We start from the raw sequence: 18,739 nt of genomic DNA, 5'->3' as shown, positions 1-18,739 counted from the left end.
TCAGATCGCATCACTGATTCAGTGGACATGAGTTTGAGCAAACTCTGGGAAATAATGGAGGACAGGGTTGCCTGGTGTGCTGCAGTCTGTGAGGTCACAAAGAGTCGGACAGGACTGAGCGCCTGAACAGCAACAAATGAGTCGCCGCCCATAGTTAAGAAAATGAGAGATAAGACTTCTCAGAGCCTTCACCAGCTTTCCTGCCTCCTCCCTGCAGACTTGTGGCCAAGGTTCCTGAGCCTCCGTCTCCTTAGGATTACAGTGGAACCACAAATCCCTTCTTCGTGGGATTGTTAACAACACGAGAGGTTTTGAAGTCATGTAAGATTCACATTCTCGTGAAATGGTCAAGTTTTGTTGTTTCACTCAAAAGTGAAGTTGCTCAATTGTGTCCGACTCTTTGCGATCCCATAGACTGTCTACCAGGCTTCTCTGTCCATGGGATTTTCCAGGCAAGAGTACTGGAGTGGGTTGTCATTTCCTTCTCCAGGGGATCTTCCTGACCCAGGGATCTAACCCAGGTCTCCTGCATTGCAGGCAGACACTTTACCTTCTGAGCCACCAGGGAAGCCCCTTGTTTAGCTCAAGCCACCTTTATATTGTCTCTCTAATCTGTCGGGACTGGACATGAGAAAGAGAAAGAAGTAGAATCTACCCCCCTATTAGCCCCCGAGCAGCATCTGGTCACAGAATCCTTAACCTGGAGGCTTGCTGGCTTTTTCTGTGGTGGAGTGCTTAGTTACTCAGTCATGTCCGACACTCTTTGCAACCCCGTGGATTGTAGCCTGCCAGGCTCCTCTGTCCATGGAGGAGGCAGAAATTCTCCAGGCAGGAATATAGAAGTGGGTTGCCATGCCCTCCTCCAGGGGATCTTCCAAACCCAGGGATTGAACCCAGGTCTCTCACATTGCAGATAGATTCTTTACCATCTCAGCCACCAGGGATGCCTAAGAATACTGGAGTGGGTAGCCTATCCCTTCTCCAGGGGAACTTTCCAACCCAGGAATCGAACCAGGATCTCCTGCATTGCAGATGGATTCTTTACCAGCTGAGCTATCTGGGACTGGTGGAGGGGGTTACTCTAAACCACAGTTTCTCAGCCTTAGCATTACCAGATGCGTTGGAGTGGATAATCCTCTGCTGGGGGATGTCCTGTGCATTATAAAATGTGTCACGTCTCCAGCCCTTTTTCCTGACATGCCAGTGGCAGTTCTCTTCCCTTCCTGTCCCACCCCTGTTTTGGAAATCAGAAATGTCTCCAGGAGTTGCCAGATATCAGCTGGGGGATACAGTCATCCTGGTTAAAGAACCATTGCTCTAAAGCAGCTGACCACAAAAGGCAGTTTTTTCATCTCATCCAGCGAAGTGCCTGACGATTACAACACAGAGTGGAATAGCTTGAAGTTGGTTAACTACGTTTAGGGGCTGCCCTGAGCCAACTGTATTCTCTCAAGGCCCCAAAGAATGTAACCTTGGAGGAGGTGAAAGCAGAGCCGTCTCACATGGAAGAAAAAGGAGGAATTGCAAACTAGTGTAGTAGCAAGTAAATGTGAAGAAGCAGGTTAGTGAGGAAGGGCAAACCTGCTTGACGACTAGTGCCCAGGAAAAGCCAACCCAGCATCTGTCTGTCTACATTTTGCTCTTGAAAAGGACACTTTCAAGGTGGATTGCAAACGGAAAAACATCCAACCCTGTAGGCCTCCTTTCTGCCACCACTGCCTTTCCTCTGGGGAAAGAGCCCTTGAAAACCATGTAAACTGGCCACCTCCCTTTGCAGGGAGGGCTTGGATGTTAATACTTCATCAGTAGGAGAACTCACTGTTTATTTTAAAATACTACAGCCTTTCTTTGAAGTCTACAGGTGGAAGGTATGATTGAAGGCCTACAAAAGTCTTGACAGCTCTGACGCCCATTTCTGAATTTCATTTGGACCAAAAGCATAGTTTCTATGAACTGAAAACATTCCATGATCAACAGATCTCTGGAGACGCATACTAAAAGGGCAGAGAATAAACCCCAGTCCAAGTTTGATGCCTGAAACTGGGCACTCAAAGCCGGTGCACTGGGATGACCCTGAGGGATTGGTTGGTGAGGGAGGTGGGATCGAGGTTCAGGATGGGGGACACATGTATACCCATGGCTGATTCAATGTATGCAAAACCCACCATGATATTGTAAAGTAATTAGCCTCCAATTAAAATATTTTTTTTAAAAAGGTTAGTTGGGTATCATGTGTTTAAAATCTAAGCCTGATGAGTAGCTGTGACTGCTCATTCCCTTTATGCTAAAATCCCTTCTGGTCATGGTGACTGGCTTCTACACAGTGTTTGGGGTCCATTCCCAACCATGCAGCTCAGCACTCCCCTTCTCCCCTGGTTGTTTTTCCATAGTATTCTGGCTCCAAAATAAAGAAAACATTGCTATTTTCTTCTCCTGACAGGAAGTTTAGAGGAAAGATTAGATGTAATCTCGGTGGGCTCTGTTGCCACTTCAGGGTGCTCAGCAGTTTGTAGTTAGTAAACTGCAGTGTGCGGAGTTTGGTGCCTCCTTCCCGTTTGGTCCACCTTGATGCGAAATCTAAGTACAAAAGCAGAGCCCAGCCTTGCTGACGTCAGCCCCGTGATCGCGGCGGTATGTGAGGGCAGCCTGCCGGGCTGGCGCCACGGCCCCTGTAGGACCACAGGGCTGTGCAAGGTCACCGAGGCCCCGGGTCTGGGAGTAGTGCCAGAGCGCTGGCCCCAGCCCCCTTGGTGGCTGCCTCTTCCTTCCCTCCTTCCTTTTTGGAGTCTGCGCTGGGGGCCTCCCCAGGTCACTGCCCAGCAGTGTCAGGAGGCAACCATCATGGAACAGAGCCCCAGGAGGCAGGTTCTCAGAGCGAACATATAAAAAGGAGACTGTTGTGGAGGGTCCGAATGGTGTGGTACAATCAGCCAAGTGGTTTTCTGGGGTCAGATACAGAGGGCAGGTGGAATGAGCTTCCGGAAAGGCGGATTGACACCTGCCATAGCCAGCGTCTGGCCGTTCGTCACAATTTCTTCCCAGACACAAGGGGTCTGGCGCCTCGGCTCCTTGATACATCAGAGAGTCAAAGGCTGATGGATCTGAACTTTTAAGACGTGAGCTAGAAGTACTGTGGCTTAATATTTTTTAAAATGCTAGAGCAGTGCTGGTGAGGGGCATAGCTGTCCTTTTGACACAGCATTGTAATCTGTGGGTTTGGAGAGCTGGGCAGGATATGGGTGATAAAAGGGACTGGGGCGATTTTCCTTAGTTACCTTAGACGTAGCGAGATTTTTATTTTTATTTTTATTTCTTTTAATTTTTTTTTGTAGCGAGATTTTTAAACCATGTGCCTTTTGTAATGTGCGAATAAACAAAGCTCTTATGTAATTCTTTAGTTATATTTGTGTATTTTTTGTTGTTGTATTTGGTTTAATGAGACATTTAATGTTTTAGAACATGTCTTCAAAGTCAGGTAGATATATCTAGATATTTCTTCCTTGGAATTTTCTTTCTTATTCAATTCAGTGCCCCTGGGATTTTTCCATGGAAACCTTGTAACTGATCAGGTCTCCGTTGCTGTATACAGTGATAAAAGGATTTTTGAAATCTGATCTAACATGATAGAGAACTTTGATGTTTGTTTGTTTGTTTGTTTAGATTAGTATTCCTCTCCTATTCCTGAGGCCAGAGCCTGCATTTTATTTACCTTGAGTTGTTAACTGCACTTTGTGGCTAATGAGATATTGTTTAAAGAAAAAACGAGCCACTCCTGGCATAATCTGCCTAATTTTTCTTTCAGTTCACTCAGTCGTGTCCGACTCTTTGTGACCCCCTGGACTGCAACATGCCAGGCCTCCCTGTTCATCACCAAGTCCCAAAGCTTACTCAAACTCATGTCCATCGAGTGGGTGATGCCATCCAACCGTCTCATCCTTTGTTGTCCCCTTCTCCTCCCACCTTCAATCTTTCCCAGCATCAGGGTCTTTTCGAATGAGTCAGTTCTTCACAACAGGTGGCCAAAGTATTGGAGCTTCAGCATCAGTCCTTCCAATGAATATTCAGGACTGATTTCCTTTAGAATGGACTAGTTGGATCTCCTTACAGTCCAAGGGACTCTCAAGAGTCTTCTCCAACACCACAGTTCAAAAGCACAATTCTTCAGCACTGAGCTTTCTTTATAGTCCAACTCTCACATCCGTACATGACCGCTGGAAAAACCATAGCTTTAATTAGATGGACCTCTGTTAAATAAACAATTATAATCAGTCATAACATTTAGAATTTATCTATACATAAAAGAGGAAAAGGACATTTAAAGGAGGATATTTAGCTATAGGTTTAGCCAGACTATTATTTTAAAAGTTCTTGGTCATTTAATTCATTGCCATTGCTTCTTCCACTGTAGTTAGCAACAGGCCCTGTTGTATAGATATTTGAAGGTTTAGGAGGCATTATCTACTCTTACTGTCTGTGTATGTTACCCACCCCCCAGTCTGTCCAGATGATCTCAGAGGCAGAGATGCACACATTTTCTGGGTTATAAATAGCATTGCCCTGATGCTCTTCTTTCCATAGCACCGCAAACCCAGCTCCTGTTCCTTTTGTCTTTAGTGGTGTTTAGAGTAAAATCAGTGTGTGGGATTTTAACGGTGTTCCCAGGTTCTTCATACCTGTGTCATAGTTTATATACTTTTGCATTAGATTTCTGTAGTGAAATCCACACCTCCAAAAAGCACACAGTTTTCTGTGAGCGCTGCCGTTTTCTTTCACAAACGGAGTTGTCATCCCGTGTAGCACGCCTTAAATGCCCTGGACCAGAGGGCTCACTGTTGCCACAGTGTCTTTCCAGATTGCTTTTCTTCCCTCTGGTGCCTTTCCCAAACACCTCCCTTTGCTCTCCAGTTCCATGGTACACCAGGATTTGAAAGTTGGATTTCTCTGCTTTCAAGCTGTGGAACCTTCAGGCTGCAGGTAGAATGCACTCTTCCTCAAGCTTGTGGGAGCATCCTGAGTGTGGTCTCTGAGCCTGCCCTACAGGGAGGTGGCGCCGCATCCCGCAGGATTCCCTGGCAGTTTATGCCTCTTACAGGTGAATGTTTGTGCTGATAACTGATAGCAGAGAGAAAGCAATTGTATTGAATTCACATTGTTTTTAAAAAGTGAAAGCACCTCCATGGATGTGGTATGAAGGCATTTTTGGTTTGTCAGGGTATGAAATTTTATAAATCAGTTTTATGGGGTGGCACTGAACATGACTTTTTAAGCTACTTGGTCTGCGTGTTGCTGTGCAGCTTTGAACCATGTGGAATTATGTTCCATCGACCAACTGATCGTGCCCATCAGTGGGTAGAAGCAGATGCCCAGGCTGAGCACATAGGAAGTCCGCAGGCAGTGGGGAGAGCAGCCCAGAGCCAGGCCTGTCCGTGGGCTCCACTGTCAGACACCAGGTAGTTGCCTCAGGTACCATTTCCTGAACCAGCCTTCCCCAGCTTGACTCTTGGGTTGTTTTTAATAGCAAATGTTTTGAGAAATATCTGCCATTTGTCAGATATTAATGAGGAAAGGAGGTGCAATGTGTAATTTCCTAATTATCAAATTCCACATTGGAATGTTTCCATTTAGTGTGCCGTTTTGATAGGGAGGAAGCTCCTTGATAGCTCAGTTAGTAAAGAATCGGCCTGCAATGCAGGAGACCGCAGTTTAATTCCTGGGTCGGGATGATTCACTGGAGAAGGGATAGGCTACCCACTCCAGTATTCTTCCAGTAGGCTTCCCTTGTGGCTCAGCCGGTAAAGAATCTGCCTGCAATGCGGGAGACCTGGGTTCAGTCCCTGGGTTGGGAAGATCCCCTGGAGAAGGGAAAGGCTACCCACTCCAGTATTCTGGCCTGGAAAATTCCATGGACTGCAGAGTCCATGGGGTCGAAAGAATTGGACACGACTGAGTGACTTTCACTTTGACTTTGATAGGAAGGGAAGGCTCACTGTACCATACTTTAGGGTGGACTCATCATGGGCTCCTGAGTTCTACATTTTAGAGCCAGCTTTCTTGAGTAGTATTGATGACATTAAATGAAACAGTATATGCACAGGAGAAGGAAGAAAGGTTGGAACTTGCCTGAGAGACCATGTAAAACTTGATATTTGTCATGACCTTTGACCCTCATTGTCACACTCCATGTGCATGTCAAGTGTGATGATCCCCATAGCAGGTTTGGTAAAATCTGGTATTACTGGCTGTAACCACTTACCATAGAACTGAGAGCTTTCGGGACTGACTCAGGCAAGGTTAGGAAAAAGAGCTGAGAGCCTGTGGTCTTAACTCAGAGCAGCGAGATGTACCAGCCTGGCTTTGTGGCAGCACACAGAGCAACTCTGCATTCCCTTTAGTTAAAACAGTGTTCAGATCATAGCCCTTTGAAAGTAAGGAGCTGTAAGGTGAGAGAGAGGAAAAGGGAAGTGTTGGGAATCTTAGTGTGACAGGCATACCCCAGACTGTGCCACATGAGAAAGAGACATCCCAGACCATCACAGATGTGCCGGAACGGAATGCTGGAAAGGCTGTCTGTCCCGGAGCCGCTCTGGAAAGGTCTCCCCGTGCCCCCCGACTGCTAGCCATGCTTCCCTCAGCAGCAGTCAACCCTCTTTAAAGTAATGGTAAATCTAATTTAAGGACACAAATTGAAAAAGTAGATTTGTTTATTGCAGTGTTAGACTTATTAACTCACAAAAACCATGAGCCTTGGTCTTTCTGTTTACAGATATAAAATGGAACTCAAAATGAGGTTTAATGTGCTGCCCAGATCATGTTCCCTAGACAGATTTTTTTTTTCCCCCTTCAACAGTAAATTTTAGAATCAAAAGGACTGAAAAAGAGGAATGTTTCCTGTCATAAATAGGTTGGGTGGCATTCTTCAAAGCATTTTACAGCTTCCAACCCGTGCATTATAATTTCAAAGTAGCTGAAAAGCAGTCTGAGTTTTTAAAATGGTGCGTTCATTCAGAAACATTTATTAAGCAGATACTTATGTGCCAGGCATTGAGACAGGGCCTGGAGACTGCCCAGGAGGGCTCAGGCCCTAGCTCTCACCAAGCTTGTGTTGTATTGTTGGTAAAGACAAACTGCTGAGTAAGGAAACAGCAGTTTCAAAGAGCTGGAGAAGCTGTGAGACCCAGCTCTGGGAGAGTGACCCACGCGTGGGGAAGCCGGTGGGTTTATGAGTTCCAGGCCCAAGAGGTGAGTTAAGGGGTGTGGCCATACCAGTTTCAGGTTGTTGGCCACCTCGGGTGTGCTGAGTGAGGCCACAGCACTGTGGTCTGGTGTCACAGCAGGCGTCCTTGTTCTGGACCTGTGTCGACTTGTAGACCCTTGTAGCTTCTTGGTCAAAAGCTATTAACACACTTTGGGGCTTTCTAGAACACACTAGAAATGGACTTCCGGCATTGTCAGATGATTGAAAGATGAATGGAGTTGTAGTATATCAATAGGAGGGAGCGTCCTGCAGTCGTCGTTACATCGAAGTATAAGGACTGCACTAAGCCAGTGACGCTGGCAGTGACACCTGGAGAATGAGGAAAAACGGAAAGTGATATATCTGTGTTGTTTATATGTGCTAAGTTACCAGCTTATAATTCTTAATATTCAAAAATAAAGCAAGGGAAGCAGCCAGGTACAGGAGCCGCAGATGCTTTTTCAGGCGTGGCTGTGAGATGCGCCATGCTGGTGGATCGGGGGCGGGGGCGGGTGTGAAACACTGACCAGCATGGGCGTCCTTTGCAGATCAGGGGTCAGCAGCCTTGAGCCTGCAGGTCCAGCCCACTGCTTGTTTTTGAAAATAAAAGTTTATCTGAAGATAGCAATGCCCTCTGATTTACATATTGTCTATGGCTACTCCTGTGATACAGGGCAAATGGACTGAGAGAGAAGCCATAGACGCTTACTGTGACCCTTGACAGAAAAAAATTGGCAACCCCTGTTCTAGAGTTTAATAGCAGTTAGTTCTGGATGCATTAAAACTTTTAGAGAGAGTTTGGGGAGAGGCAGGCAGGTGGGGAGTTATCTTTCAGTAGTTTTTCTTTCCTTTTCCAGGAGGGAGCCCCAGCATGTCCTAATCAAGGCCATGGTTATATCACAGAGGTGCCCAATGGGTCATGGGACTTGTCCCTGAATCTGAGCCATGGTTTGACCGTACAAAGCAGGTGCCGGAAATCAGAGGAGCCAGCCAGAAGTCGTTGGGCTAGCCTCTTGGGTAGCGATAACGTCCTTGAAATGGTAGAAATGCCATGCAACTCAGGCTGGTGCTGGGGCCAGGCTATCTTTGCAAACAGTTTGCAAAGTCCCCAGACGTCTGGCCCCTGGGTGTACTTCCCAGGGGTGGCCTGAGACGTGCCTACTGCCCCAGGCTTGAGGACCCTCCCTGCAGGCTTCCTCCCTCCCCTGGCCGCTCCAGCTGGTGTCCCACTGTCCTGAGTCCAGGCTCGGCTTCCTGGGCTGCTGCGTGGTTCCACCCCTCTCCCCACCCCACCTCCCGACCCCACCCCAGTCCTTCCCTCCTCACTGCCCACCTGACAGGCACCTTGCTCTTATGGTTTCCAGCAGGTAACAAACTTTTCCTTAGAGCTGATACTCTCAGGTTATTATGAATTCAGTAAATAGAACTTTTGAAGTAAAAATGAAAACCGGAAACATGCTGCTCCTATGAAGAGGACAAGCAATGACTGGGAGAGTCGCTGTCCTAATGCTTGCTGCGGCGACCTGGGTGGGCTCCCACAGCAGCCCACGAGCAGAGGCTGTTCTCTCCCCCGCCCTGGGAGACGCCTCTGTGGATCAGGACCCGAGGTCATGAAACCACTTCAGCAGGTCACCAGCCAGAGAGAAGAACAACAGAAACTACCAGTAGTTGCTGTAGTGAGGGAAACTGTTAAGAAAGAAACGTTTGTTTCTGTGTGTGTGTATACACATGTATGCATATCCTGTGCAGACAGTGATTTGGATCTCTGGCCCACATGTCTGCTCACGTCTCTCAGGTGGCTCGGGCCTGTTAGCACAGATACGCTTCAGTGTGTTATGGGACCGGCAGCATGGCCCTGGGCGGTGGGCACACTCCTGTCCTGGTGCTAGCTAGCAGGATTTGGGCTGAGCCAGCCACTGTCTGCACTGAAGACTCTGGAGCTCCTGGAACAGGGGTCTCCCAGCCCTGCTCTTCATCACCACGGGCAGTTCCACCTCTTCCCACTCCTGAAATATCCCTTTTCTGATTTTCTCAGGTTTCTTATTCTTTTTCCTGACCCGATTTCCCCCCTCCCTCAGCCTCGCCTCTTTCCTTTGGTAGCCTGACAGCATTGCTGGAATTCAGGCTAAGATGTTGGCTGGCTCAAGGCTTTCAGGTGATTCCTGGTGTGGGTTTGGAGTGACTTTATGAATCTGAATCACAGTTGAAAAAGTCATTAAAAGTTTTTTATCTCTCTTGAGACATTGTGGTGTTATGTGAATATTTAAAGTGTAAGTATTGATCGGTTTTGGTGTATGTATCTACCCATTGAATGCCGTTGCTGAATGAACAGTCCAGAAGCTACAGATACTGTGCCTGGGCCAGATGTGTCTACAGTGTTCACTTTTCATCCCACCGAGGAAAGACGAGGTGACCACTGCCCCCATTGATGAATAAATTAATTAGAAAATAAAGAGCAGGTATACAGAGTGGATAGTTTCGTTCATAGAGCCCTGCCTCTGCTTCTGAATTCTCTGCTGCTCCCCAGCGCTGAGAACTTCACTTTCCTCCATTATCAACAGAGGAAGAAGCTGGGTACAAGTATGTGAGGACCTCTGTCAGGGATTTCTTTGAGCTTCCCAGTGATCTGGAGAAGGGAAGATAGTCCGTGAGTGGCCACTGTGGAAATGGTGCTGGGAGAAACGGAGACAAATGTCAGCCTGCTGCCACATTTTCAGGAAGACCCCTGTTCCAAGTGGTGACGTTTCCTTGCAAATTTTGGGTCCTTGGCTAAAATTTGATAGAGATTTTCTTTGTTTCTTAAAGAAATACAAAGAGGAGTAAAAACCCTGTCCACAAGAGAGAAATATTTGTTGGGCCCTCAGCCTCACACAGCATCTCTGTGATGTCTTTTAAACATCCTGTCATTGAAATTTTGCAATATATTTAATTCTGTTGTAATGAAAAGGCTTGTTGTTTTTCCTGCTCTTTGTAGGGTGGGGAAAGGGGTTGGTCTGTACTTCCTGGATGTCATGTTAGCTTTCAGGGGTCAGAAGACTAGATCTCTTATTAATCTTGACAATACACTGATTTTTAACAGGAAGAGAAGTGGAAACGCTGACTTCATATTGGTTGGGGAGGCCTCTCTCACTCAGCCCAGCTCCTTAATCCTCTTCCAGTCATAGTGGACTTACTACTAAGAAATAAACCCTAATTTGTGTTTTGTTGTTTCTTTATGTGTAAATAAGATAAAGGAGAGCAGAGGGTGGGGCGGAGTGGGGAAGTGAAGGCCAGTAATAAATACCTCCATTCTCAAAATGAGATCTAACAAAATACAACGTCCCCAACTTTTGGAATGATCAGCAACTGTCCTCATCAAAGGCTTGGTGCACAAGCCTGTCTTTAGCTCACGGTGGAGCTGACAGACTTCCCTTACATTTGACTCTGCTAAGAGCTGGGACAGCTGTCCCCACGTGCAATTGTGAGAAGTAAGGCTCTTTTGTAAGGCCCCAGAGCAGGAGGTCCAGCGCCCTGGCTCTCACGCTGCATGGTGGCCCTCCCACCAGGCCTTCTCCTTTCCCAGAGCTTATGAACAAAGAACATGGCATTTCCGGTGCTGTGTGGATGCGACTCAGGTGGTACCTGAGGCATCTAGGTTTCATTGAGTTGGAAACCAGAGAAATGGACCAAGGGACCCTTTTGGTTCTGTCCTGTACTTGAACCAAAACACAAGAGTGGGATCTGATTGTTCCGGGAGCTTCCTCTGATTGGTGCAGTCTGGGCTCTGGTCAGTGGTTCTTCTGCTTAGAATATCTTAGTTGCTACCCTTTCCTTTTATGCTGTCCCTTTCTGTTTTGCCATATAGGAAAGAACAGCTTGTTGAATGTGGAAAGATTTCCAAGACCTGTCCAGCCCAACCTGCTTGCCCTTTGTTGTGATGATCCGAGGCTATTAGCTCATTTCCGTGCGCCTCTGAAATTCTTTTGTGGATGTAAAAAGTTCGTTGACATCCTGTTCTTAGAAGTTCAAAGGGCCTGGTTGCCTGTAAGCAGAGGGCACCACCATGGGTCTCAGAGTGCACTGTAGCCTAGGGGAAGGATTCTTTCCAAAAAATGTTTCTGTGCTTCGTTCCTAATTGTTTGTGTGTAAATCTATTTATAGTAGATTAAAGGAGAGATCCGGCCATCAGTGCATAATGATATAATTTACAGGGGCCCCAACCAAAATGTTAAAATGGCTTACATTTTACTGTTGCCACAAATGGATTGCTATAAAAGGTCTTCCTCTTTCAAAGGCAGTAAAAACAAAGAGTGATGGAAGGAGGCTTTTTTATTTTTTAAATGCATGTAATCACTTCCGTGTATAGCTAATGTTGAACCAATAATGGAATATAAAACGGTGGACTGCTCACTGGGCATAATTGAGAGGGCTTTAATGCAGTAGACAATGGCCCAGGACTGTATTTAGGTAGAGTCTCGACGTAAAGAGTGTGTCTGAAGTGGCCTAGAGAGGAAGAGGTAGTGGGGGAGGGGCAAGACTGCCTCTTATCAGCAGAGGCGGCCAGTGCTGGGATCAGACTCCCATATAGTCTGTAGGGTTTGGGGGAGGGCTTCCTGACGAATTCCTGCTGGTGAATCTTTTATCACGCATCTTCACTGAAACGGACACACATGTAGCTTGTCTATTTTCCGTAGGGTGTGCAGCAAAACATGAAGCCGGAGCTGCCTGCGTCAGGGTGGTCTGCTCTCCTCTCCCCTCCAGCAGATACCCCAAGCTCCTCAGAAGGCGCTCTCTGCCTCTTAGGAATGTGGAGAGCAGTGTCTTCTTCCTTTTACTGTGTGTATTGTTACAATCAGCAGCACTGAACCAAATCACTTATTGCAAGAAATCAAGTAGTTGTGGTTTATGAAGGAAACCTTCGTGGACAGCATCCTGCAGGGCAGAGCACCAGCCTCCCTGGCTGGGGGTGTGCGTGTAATTTCCCAATTACGTTTTGCATTTATCTACTGTATGGCAAAATTGTATTTTAAAACATCAGAACACCTAAGTAAAACATGCACTTTCTTCCCCTAAAGTTGACTGGCAGCCCTCTTAACAAAGAGTGTGGTTCCTTTCTTTGTAAGACATTAAAATGAAATTTTAAAGTCTCAACAGTGTTAACAGAGTAACTTCTTCTAATAGGAAAAGTTCTCCATCATTAAACTTACAGGGCCAAGAAAACCTACCAGTTTGTTGCTTATGGGATTTTCTCTCTTTTTTTAAGGTTCGCCATCGCTGGTGTGAACTCATTGTTAAGCACAAATACACAAAAGCGTACAGAGACGTGGAGAGGTTCCTTCAGGAGGATCAGGTAAGTTTCATTTTTCAGCAGATGGGGATTCTTAAAACGCTATTCCTGACTATGCAGTATGCTTAACATGGGGGCCCAGTTTGTTGCCTTCTCTACTTAAAAAACAAGTGCTTCAATACTTTGCAACGATTTTGAAGAGTTGGTAGGAGCATACCTACCCAACTTTTGAGCTTTTTTCTTCTCGGTATCTCTTTAGAAGCTCCCCTGGTTTGATGGAGCTGTGGCCCACTGCCGTTAACCAAATAAAGCATGGGCAGACCTCATTACATCCCCCTGGTTCGTTAGGTTGGGATTGTGGCCCAGGGATGCGATGGTGCGTATTTGTGCCTTTGTATGTCTGGGGATGAGACTGGGACAGCCCTGCCTGGCTGGGACAGTCTGGTCTGTGTCTGCACGTGCCATACCGGGTGGACCCCTGTGCTGAGCTGCCTTCCTGTGAGGACTTTCCTCACGGTTCACCAAGGAGAGCAGTCACCTTGCAAGGAGCCCATGAACCTGTTTGAAGATGATTTCTTTGCCACCTCTGCTGGGCTGCAGTGTGGGGGTCAGCATCTTGCCCCAGCTTGCTGGGCCATGGTGGTGCCTGTGGCATGGCTCTCGTTGGCTGTGGCTCGCTCCCTTGGCATGGCCAGTGGGTGCCCCTGAGTGTGCTTTCTGCAGAGCGCTGCGGGCTGATAGAATGGAGCCATGTTTCTGCTGGGGTGGAGAGTTGGGGCAGTGCAAACAAAGGCTCTTTTGAGAGGACGGAGTTCAAGGGCCAGCCAGCAAGTAAGGGCTCGTTATTCCCACAAAGAAAAAGACGTGACTTTGTACCAGAAGAAATGTCACATTTGCACAGTGAAGCAAGAGGTGTTTAGAAACATGGAGGGACAAAATTTAAGAGCGACTTAAAGTCTATTCTGAAAACCAGAACTGACTGCACTGTGTTTGGAACCATGATCTCTGCCACTACGGGTTGCCATCAGCTTTTTCAGAAAGAAATTTTTGAGCTCCTCACCACCAAGTTTTCGTTTCTGCACTGTCATTGGAAGTTCTTGCTCCAGCAGAACATAGTCATAGCATAACTAAGCTTAGAACAAGAGAGAAGGCGGATCCAAAGAGATCTTTTTGGTCTTTCAGAACATAACCAACTGTTTTTAAAAACTGTAGGAAAAACACAGATGTGATGTTCGCAGCATTGTTTTCGAGACAGAAGAGCCAGTGTGTGCCCGTGGAAGGAGAGCTGGTGGGCTGGGCTGGACGGCAGGCATCTTCCAGGGTGGCCTGAGGTTCTCCCCACCCGTGTGACAGGAGGTCTTCATTTCCCAGCTGTGCTAGGAGGGAGGCAGGTCCATGTCTGAGTCACACACACACAGCATTCAGGTCTCCTCGCAACTGCAGAGGTTCCCATAGGGTCAATCGTCACGAGAGCCTCCCTGTCCCCGTCCCCGTCACTTGGAGAAATGTTCCCTCTGTCCTCGGTTCAGCCACCAGGGTTGATGAAAGTGATAGCCGAGAATTCCTTGGGTGAGTTTCAGTAAAGAGAAGGGTATCGGAAACTGCAGTTGCCTGAAGCCCGCTGTTCAGCTGTCTGCGTTTTCTAGGGCCTTTGTAACTTCCAGCCTCGCACGTGTGTGTGAAGCAAACAGACTGTGCACTCGAGCGCATGGGGACACATGCTTCCTTTTCCTTACGCTCTCTGGCCTCTGTGCCTCCCACAGGCCATGGGCATCTACCTCTACGGGGAGCTGATGCTGAGTGAGGATCCACGGCAACAGCATCTCGCCCGCAGGTGCTTTGAGCTGAGCAGGGAGCAGATGGACAGATCCTCAGCCGCGGTGGTGGCTGAGATGTTATTTTAAAGAGGTGATTCTCTCTCTCTCTCTCTCTCTCCCCTTTTTCCATTCTTCGGCTCTAGCCGAGATTCCTCCTAGGAGCCAAGTAAGTCAGTAAGCCAAATGGTGAGCCGAGAGCCCTGGCAGCTTCAGTCCTGGGCTCCCGCCCTGAGGGGTATGTGGCGCCTCGTCTGGCCGAGCGGCCACGAAACCCTGTGCCGTCTGCCCTCGCAGAATAGCCCTTTCCCCAGCACTATTTGGACCGCTTCGGGTTTTGTTACTTGGGGGAACAGGAGTCATAGGAGAACATCTTGAGTAGGTTAGAAGGTGAAGGCTAGTGTGGGGGTGTGCTGCCGGGCTACCCCGCCTTCTGAGCTGCGAGGAGGCGTGTGGGAACTTGAGGTCCCTCGGGTCGTCCCCATCTTGCAGGAGAGGCTGGCAGGCCCTCCTGCCCTCCGCCGGGTGCCTCTCCATGCAGCGTGTCCGCAGTAGGCTTCCTCATGTTGGAGCAGAGTCGGAATGGGAGTCCTAAATGATTTAACCTGCTTCCTCTGTTAATTGTGCTTGAAATTGACCTGTTAGGTCTACATTCTAGTAGTTTTAATGTAATTTATGCATTCTAAATGTAATTTAGCAATGATTCACAGGTTTTATGTAAAACTGTGAAATTAAAGGTATTTTTTTTCTTTACCATTATCATTTATCTTGACTTTCTGGGTTTCTTCAAGGTTTACATAACAGGGCATGTCTGATTTTGTGTCTTTTTTTTTTTTTAAACTTCAGATTTCATTCTTCATGTTGTATAAATTTTCTATAATTTTAATGGATATTTAATATATTATGTAGATATTGTTGGACATTTAATTTGTTTCTAATGTTTTGCTCTTATAAAAACCCGTTTCTGTCTAATATGTTTAACTGACTTATTTATCTGAGAGAACTCTTACTGCTGAAGAGGTTTTTCCAGGAGAGTTGAAGAGCTGTGTTGGCCAGGAAGGGAAGTACTGGGAATAGTTGCCCCGACCGTGCGTCTCTTAGCGAAGCAGCTCTGTGCGGACTTCCCCACCGCTCCTGTCGGGCAGCTTCCGAGCCTATTCAGAGACAGCCGAGTTTGAAAAACAGAGCAGTTACACAGTTACGTGTTGCCAGCCTCACACAGTGATCAGTACAAATCATATTTCTCTTTAGGTTTGTCACTTCACAGAGAGTTTGTGTTTATTGAAGTGTGTGAAACTGCAGTGGTGCAGACTGTGCCTTTGATGTTCCCGGTGCTCCAAGTGGTGGAAAACCACCGCGGGCTATGCAGCTGTGGTGATTCTTCATTGTGCTTTTTTGCCCCAAGCAGGCAGAGGAGTAGTCTGGTCAGGAGAGCACCCCCACACACTCCTGGATGAACGCAGGGGCACATGCCCTCTGCCCCCTCCCTGCCTGCTCGGTGAAGGACTGTGATGGGGCTGCCCCCTGAGCTGCACCCTCCAGCAGCTGGGAATCCATCCCACCCCTTGAGGATCCCCACAGACATCCCCAGCACTTAGAACCTGTGCCCCAAGAGGTGATGGGCTGGGAGACTTAGCATGGCAGCCCCAGACCCACCGGTTGGTGCATTTTTCATTTCATCTCCCAAACCTGTGCTGGCCTTTGTGTGGCCGTCTGTGGGTCCTTTGATTTTTAAAAATGATACCCCTAAGATGCCGAGTAAACGAACCAAGCGGAAGGAAAACCCACTTGGTAGTGTAGCAAGCCTGGAGGTGGTGTCGTCGCCTTGTGTCTGAGGAAGCTGGTGCGTGCGATGTGGGCGGCACCGCCGCCCCCGAGTGCTCTGGCTGCTTGGGTTCCTGGCATGCTGATTTGTGACTTAAGATTAAAATCACATTGCCAGGGATTACCACGCAACCACGACCCTGACTGCTGCTCCCAAAGCCATAGTTGCGCTCTCCGCAGTTCGGGGACAGATGCACCTCGTAGCTCCTCTCTGCAAGCAGAAGAAGCCGACAGCCTCGGAAGATGCTCACCGGCCCTTTCCTTATGCCCCGCGACGACCTCTCTGACGAGGTGCAGAGCTTAGCTGATTGGTGAACAGTGACTGGTTTCCGCTTTGTTCACAGTGGCTAAGTTCTGCACCTGAAGAGAAGGTGAGATGGGGCCAGTTAAGGTGGAGCTGCTGGGGCAGAGGCCGCTGCTGAGCGGTCAGCTCCGGGCCAAGCAGGATTCTGGAGGATAAGGGCCCGCCTGGCCCCAAGGATGCACTTTGTCATGTTATGAATGCAAACATTCCCAAAGTCTAAAGAAATCCACTAAGTAAGCATGTCTGAAAGTTCAAATGTATTGAAAGCTGCAAAGTTATTAATTTTAAAAATCTAAAAGCAAATGGATCATAGAAGTCAAGTAAGACTATGTCAGCGGTAGATGATGTGTGAATAGAGCTGGGCTCTTTCAACGGAGACGTCCTCTTGTGATTTCCGAGCACGGTGAACTCTCTCTTGTATTTGCAGTCCAGGTCTGTGTCTCCTGCAGCGCCGGTGGGACGAGGCCGAGCGAGCTCCCAGCCGAGGCGCTGCTTCTCCGGGCTATCAGTTGGACCCGCCCTCCGGTGCCTACTGAGCTGATATCAGTTCTCATTTTACACACTGGCTCAGTTCAGCAGGAACAGGAGTCGAGCCCTAGAGCAAAGCCTTCCTGTTTGTAAGTGCCCGGAGGCCTGGGAGCTGAGACTGCAGCTGCGTGAGGACCGGCCTGAGCGCCCGCAGCACAGCTGACCGGCAGCGGTGGTGGCCCCTCTGTATGTGTCCTATGTGTGGGTGTCGGTACAGTCAGAGTTCTGTTGATACAAGAGAAATGAGCTTCCACCCGAAAAGGCAGAATGCCATTAGCGCCATGCGTGTGACGTGGGCAGTGCCCACCTCTGTCATGGTGTACTATGGCCAGAAAGCAGGCGGAGTGACTGTGGGTCTGAAACAGGCCACCTCTCTAGAATCTGTCCTGTGAATGAAGCCCAAGTTACAGCCACGGCTTTCACAGCCGTGTGAGAGCGAAGCAAATGGCACATGGTGCAGCTGTAAAGCCCATTCTCGGGGCTGTGAGACGCACCCTGGTCTCTCCCTGTTCTCCCTCCACGGTCCTCTTTCCAGAGCTGAGAGCAAAGGCTACTTGTTTACAAGAATTCCTCCGTTGTGACCCGGCAGTAAACTTTATTGCTGTTTCCTTTGCAGGAAAGATCACAGCGAGAATCTTTTTCATGCATCTGCTTGTAGCCCCGGTGGGCCCAGGCTTGCATGGACCCAGGACATCAAAGGAAGAGCGATGGGGCTCCTGAAGCCAGCAGTCAGTGGCCGCCTGCGCCTTGTGGGGTGACCTCCCCAAAGGGCCCCACCGCAGAGCTGGTGTCAAGAGGCGCACCCTCATCAGCAGTCTCCATGGGGCCGTGTGACGCCTTCGTGCCCATCCTGGATGAACCACCTCAAGATCCTGAATGTTAATTGAGTCTCCCCTTTGAGTTCAAGTCAGTTCTTCCATCCAAACACAGAAGGTCCCTGAGGCACATGGGAAAACCCACTGCACCTCCTCCACCCATCCCTCAGCGTGGATCTGCGTTTTTGCATTCCCAGAAAGCCAGAGCTTGTCTGCCAGGCCCAAGGAGCTGCTGCTGCCTACCTCTGCAGAATTACATTGATTGATATGTCCGTTATTTAGATTTTCCAAAGTTTTAGTAACTTTTGGTAGGAGTACAGGATAAGATTCTTTAAGATTTGTTGATAATGTAATGGATTCATGGGTTTTTTTCCTTCCTGTTTACTTCTGAATTTAATACTTAAAAAAAAAGAGAGAAAAGGGTGTAGTGTCCACATTCTTGTCTCCTTCGTTTCTCGCCTCCATGGTTCCTCTGGTGTTCAAAGTGGTGCTGATATTCTGGGGGAGGGGGAGGCGTGTGCCTTCTGCACAGGATAAAGGCACCATCGGGCACAATGGGAACCTGGGGTGATGGTGCTTCTCTTTCCCACAAATGTTTGAAGTTAAGAATAGAAACTAAGCTTCCCAGGATTGCCCAAAGGGAAGGGTGGCCTTAAAACACCCCAGAAGCCACACTGGTTGGCGCAGGCACATGATGGATGGCGTGAGGCTCAGCTGAGTGGGAGTGGACCCACCCGCCTGCACCAGTGGCACCTCGAGCCAGCCTGGGGGCGATGGGCAGCTCAGCACAGCCCTTCATTGGAAGCTCCCGACCTTCAGAATTGTGTTAACAGTGACTGTCATTTTAGAAAGTTCCCTGGGGGTGGGTCTTCGCTCTTACGTGTGTCTCGCATATGTTGCTTCTGTGTGCTTTGTTTACCATGTTGATGTAATAAAAACCTGATTTTTAAATAC

The 18,739-nt window shown here is 48.2% G+C and overlaps 1 protein-coding gene and 1 non-coding gene across 7 annotated transcripts in view; both read left to right on the top strand.

The window, feature by feature from the left end:
* AOPEP (aminopeptidase O (putative)) overlaps nucleotides 1-18,739 on the top strand; it is a 411,872-nt gene extending 393,133 nt beyond the window's left edge. For 2 of the 6 annotated variants that reach the window (XM_042243057.2, XM_027964237.3), the window contains 2 exons: nucleotides 12,477-12,563; nucleotides 17,587-18,739. In XM_042243057.2, coding sequence (XP_042098991.1) covers nucleotides 12,477-12,563; nucleotides 17,587-17,628 — 129 coding nt within the window. In that variant the 3' untranslated portion in view covers nucleotides 17,629-18,739. Of the gene's footprint in view, nucleotides 1-12,476; nucleotides 12,564-14,263 lie in introns of all 6 variants that reach the window. The other 4 variants (XM_042243055.1, XM_042243056.1, XM_027964236.2 and 1 more) reach the window with 3 other exon arrangements.
* On the top strand, nucleotides 16,207-16,266 carry MIR23B (microRNA mir-23b). The gene has a single exon (NR_107963.1). It is a non-coding gene; the product is annotated as a microRNA mir-23b (primary transcript).

The sequence above is a fragment of the Ovis aries genome, chromosome 2 (assembly GCF_016772045.2).
Source record: "Ovis aries strain OAR_USU_Benz2616 breed Rambouillet chromosome 2, ARS-UI_Ramb_v3.0, whole genome shotgun sequence".
Lineage (NCBI taxonomy): Eukaryota > Metazoa > Chordata > Mammalia > Artiodactyla > Bovidae > Ovis > Ovis aries.
Note: the sequence above shows the minus strand (reverse complement) of the source record. Positions and strands in the feature narration are given on the sequence as shown.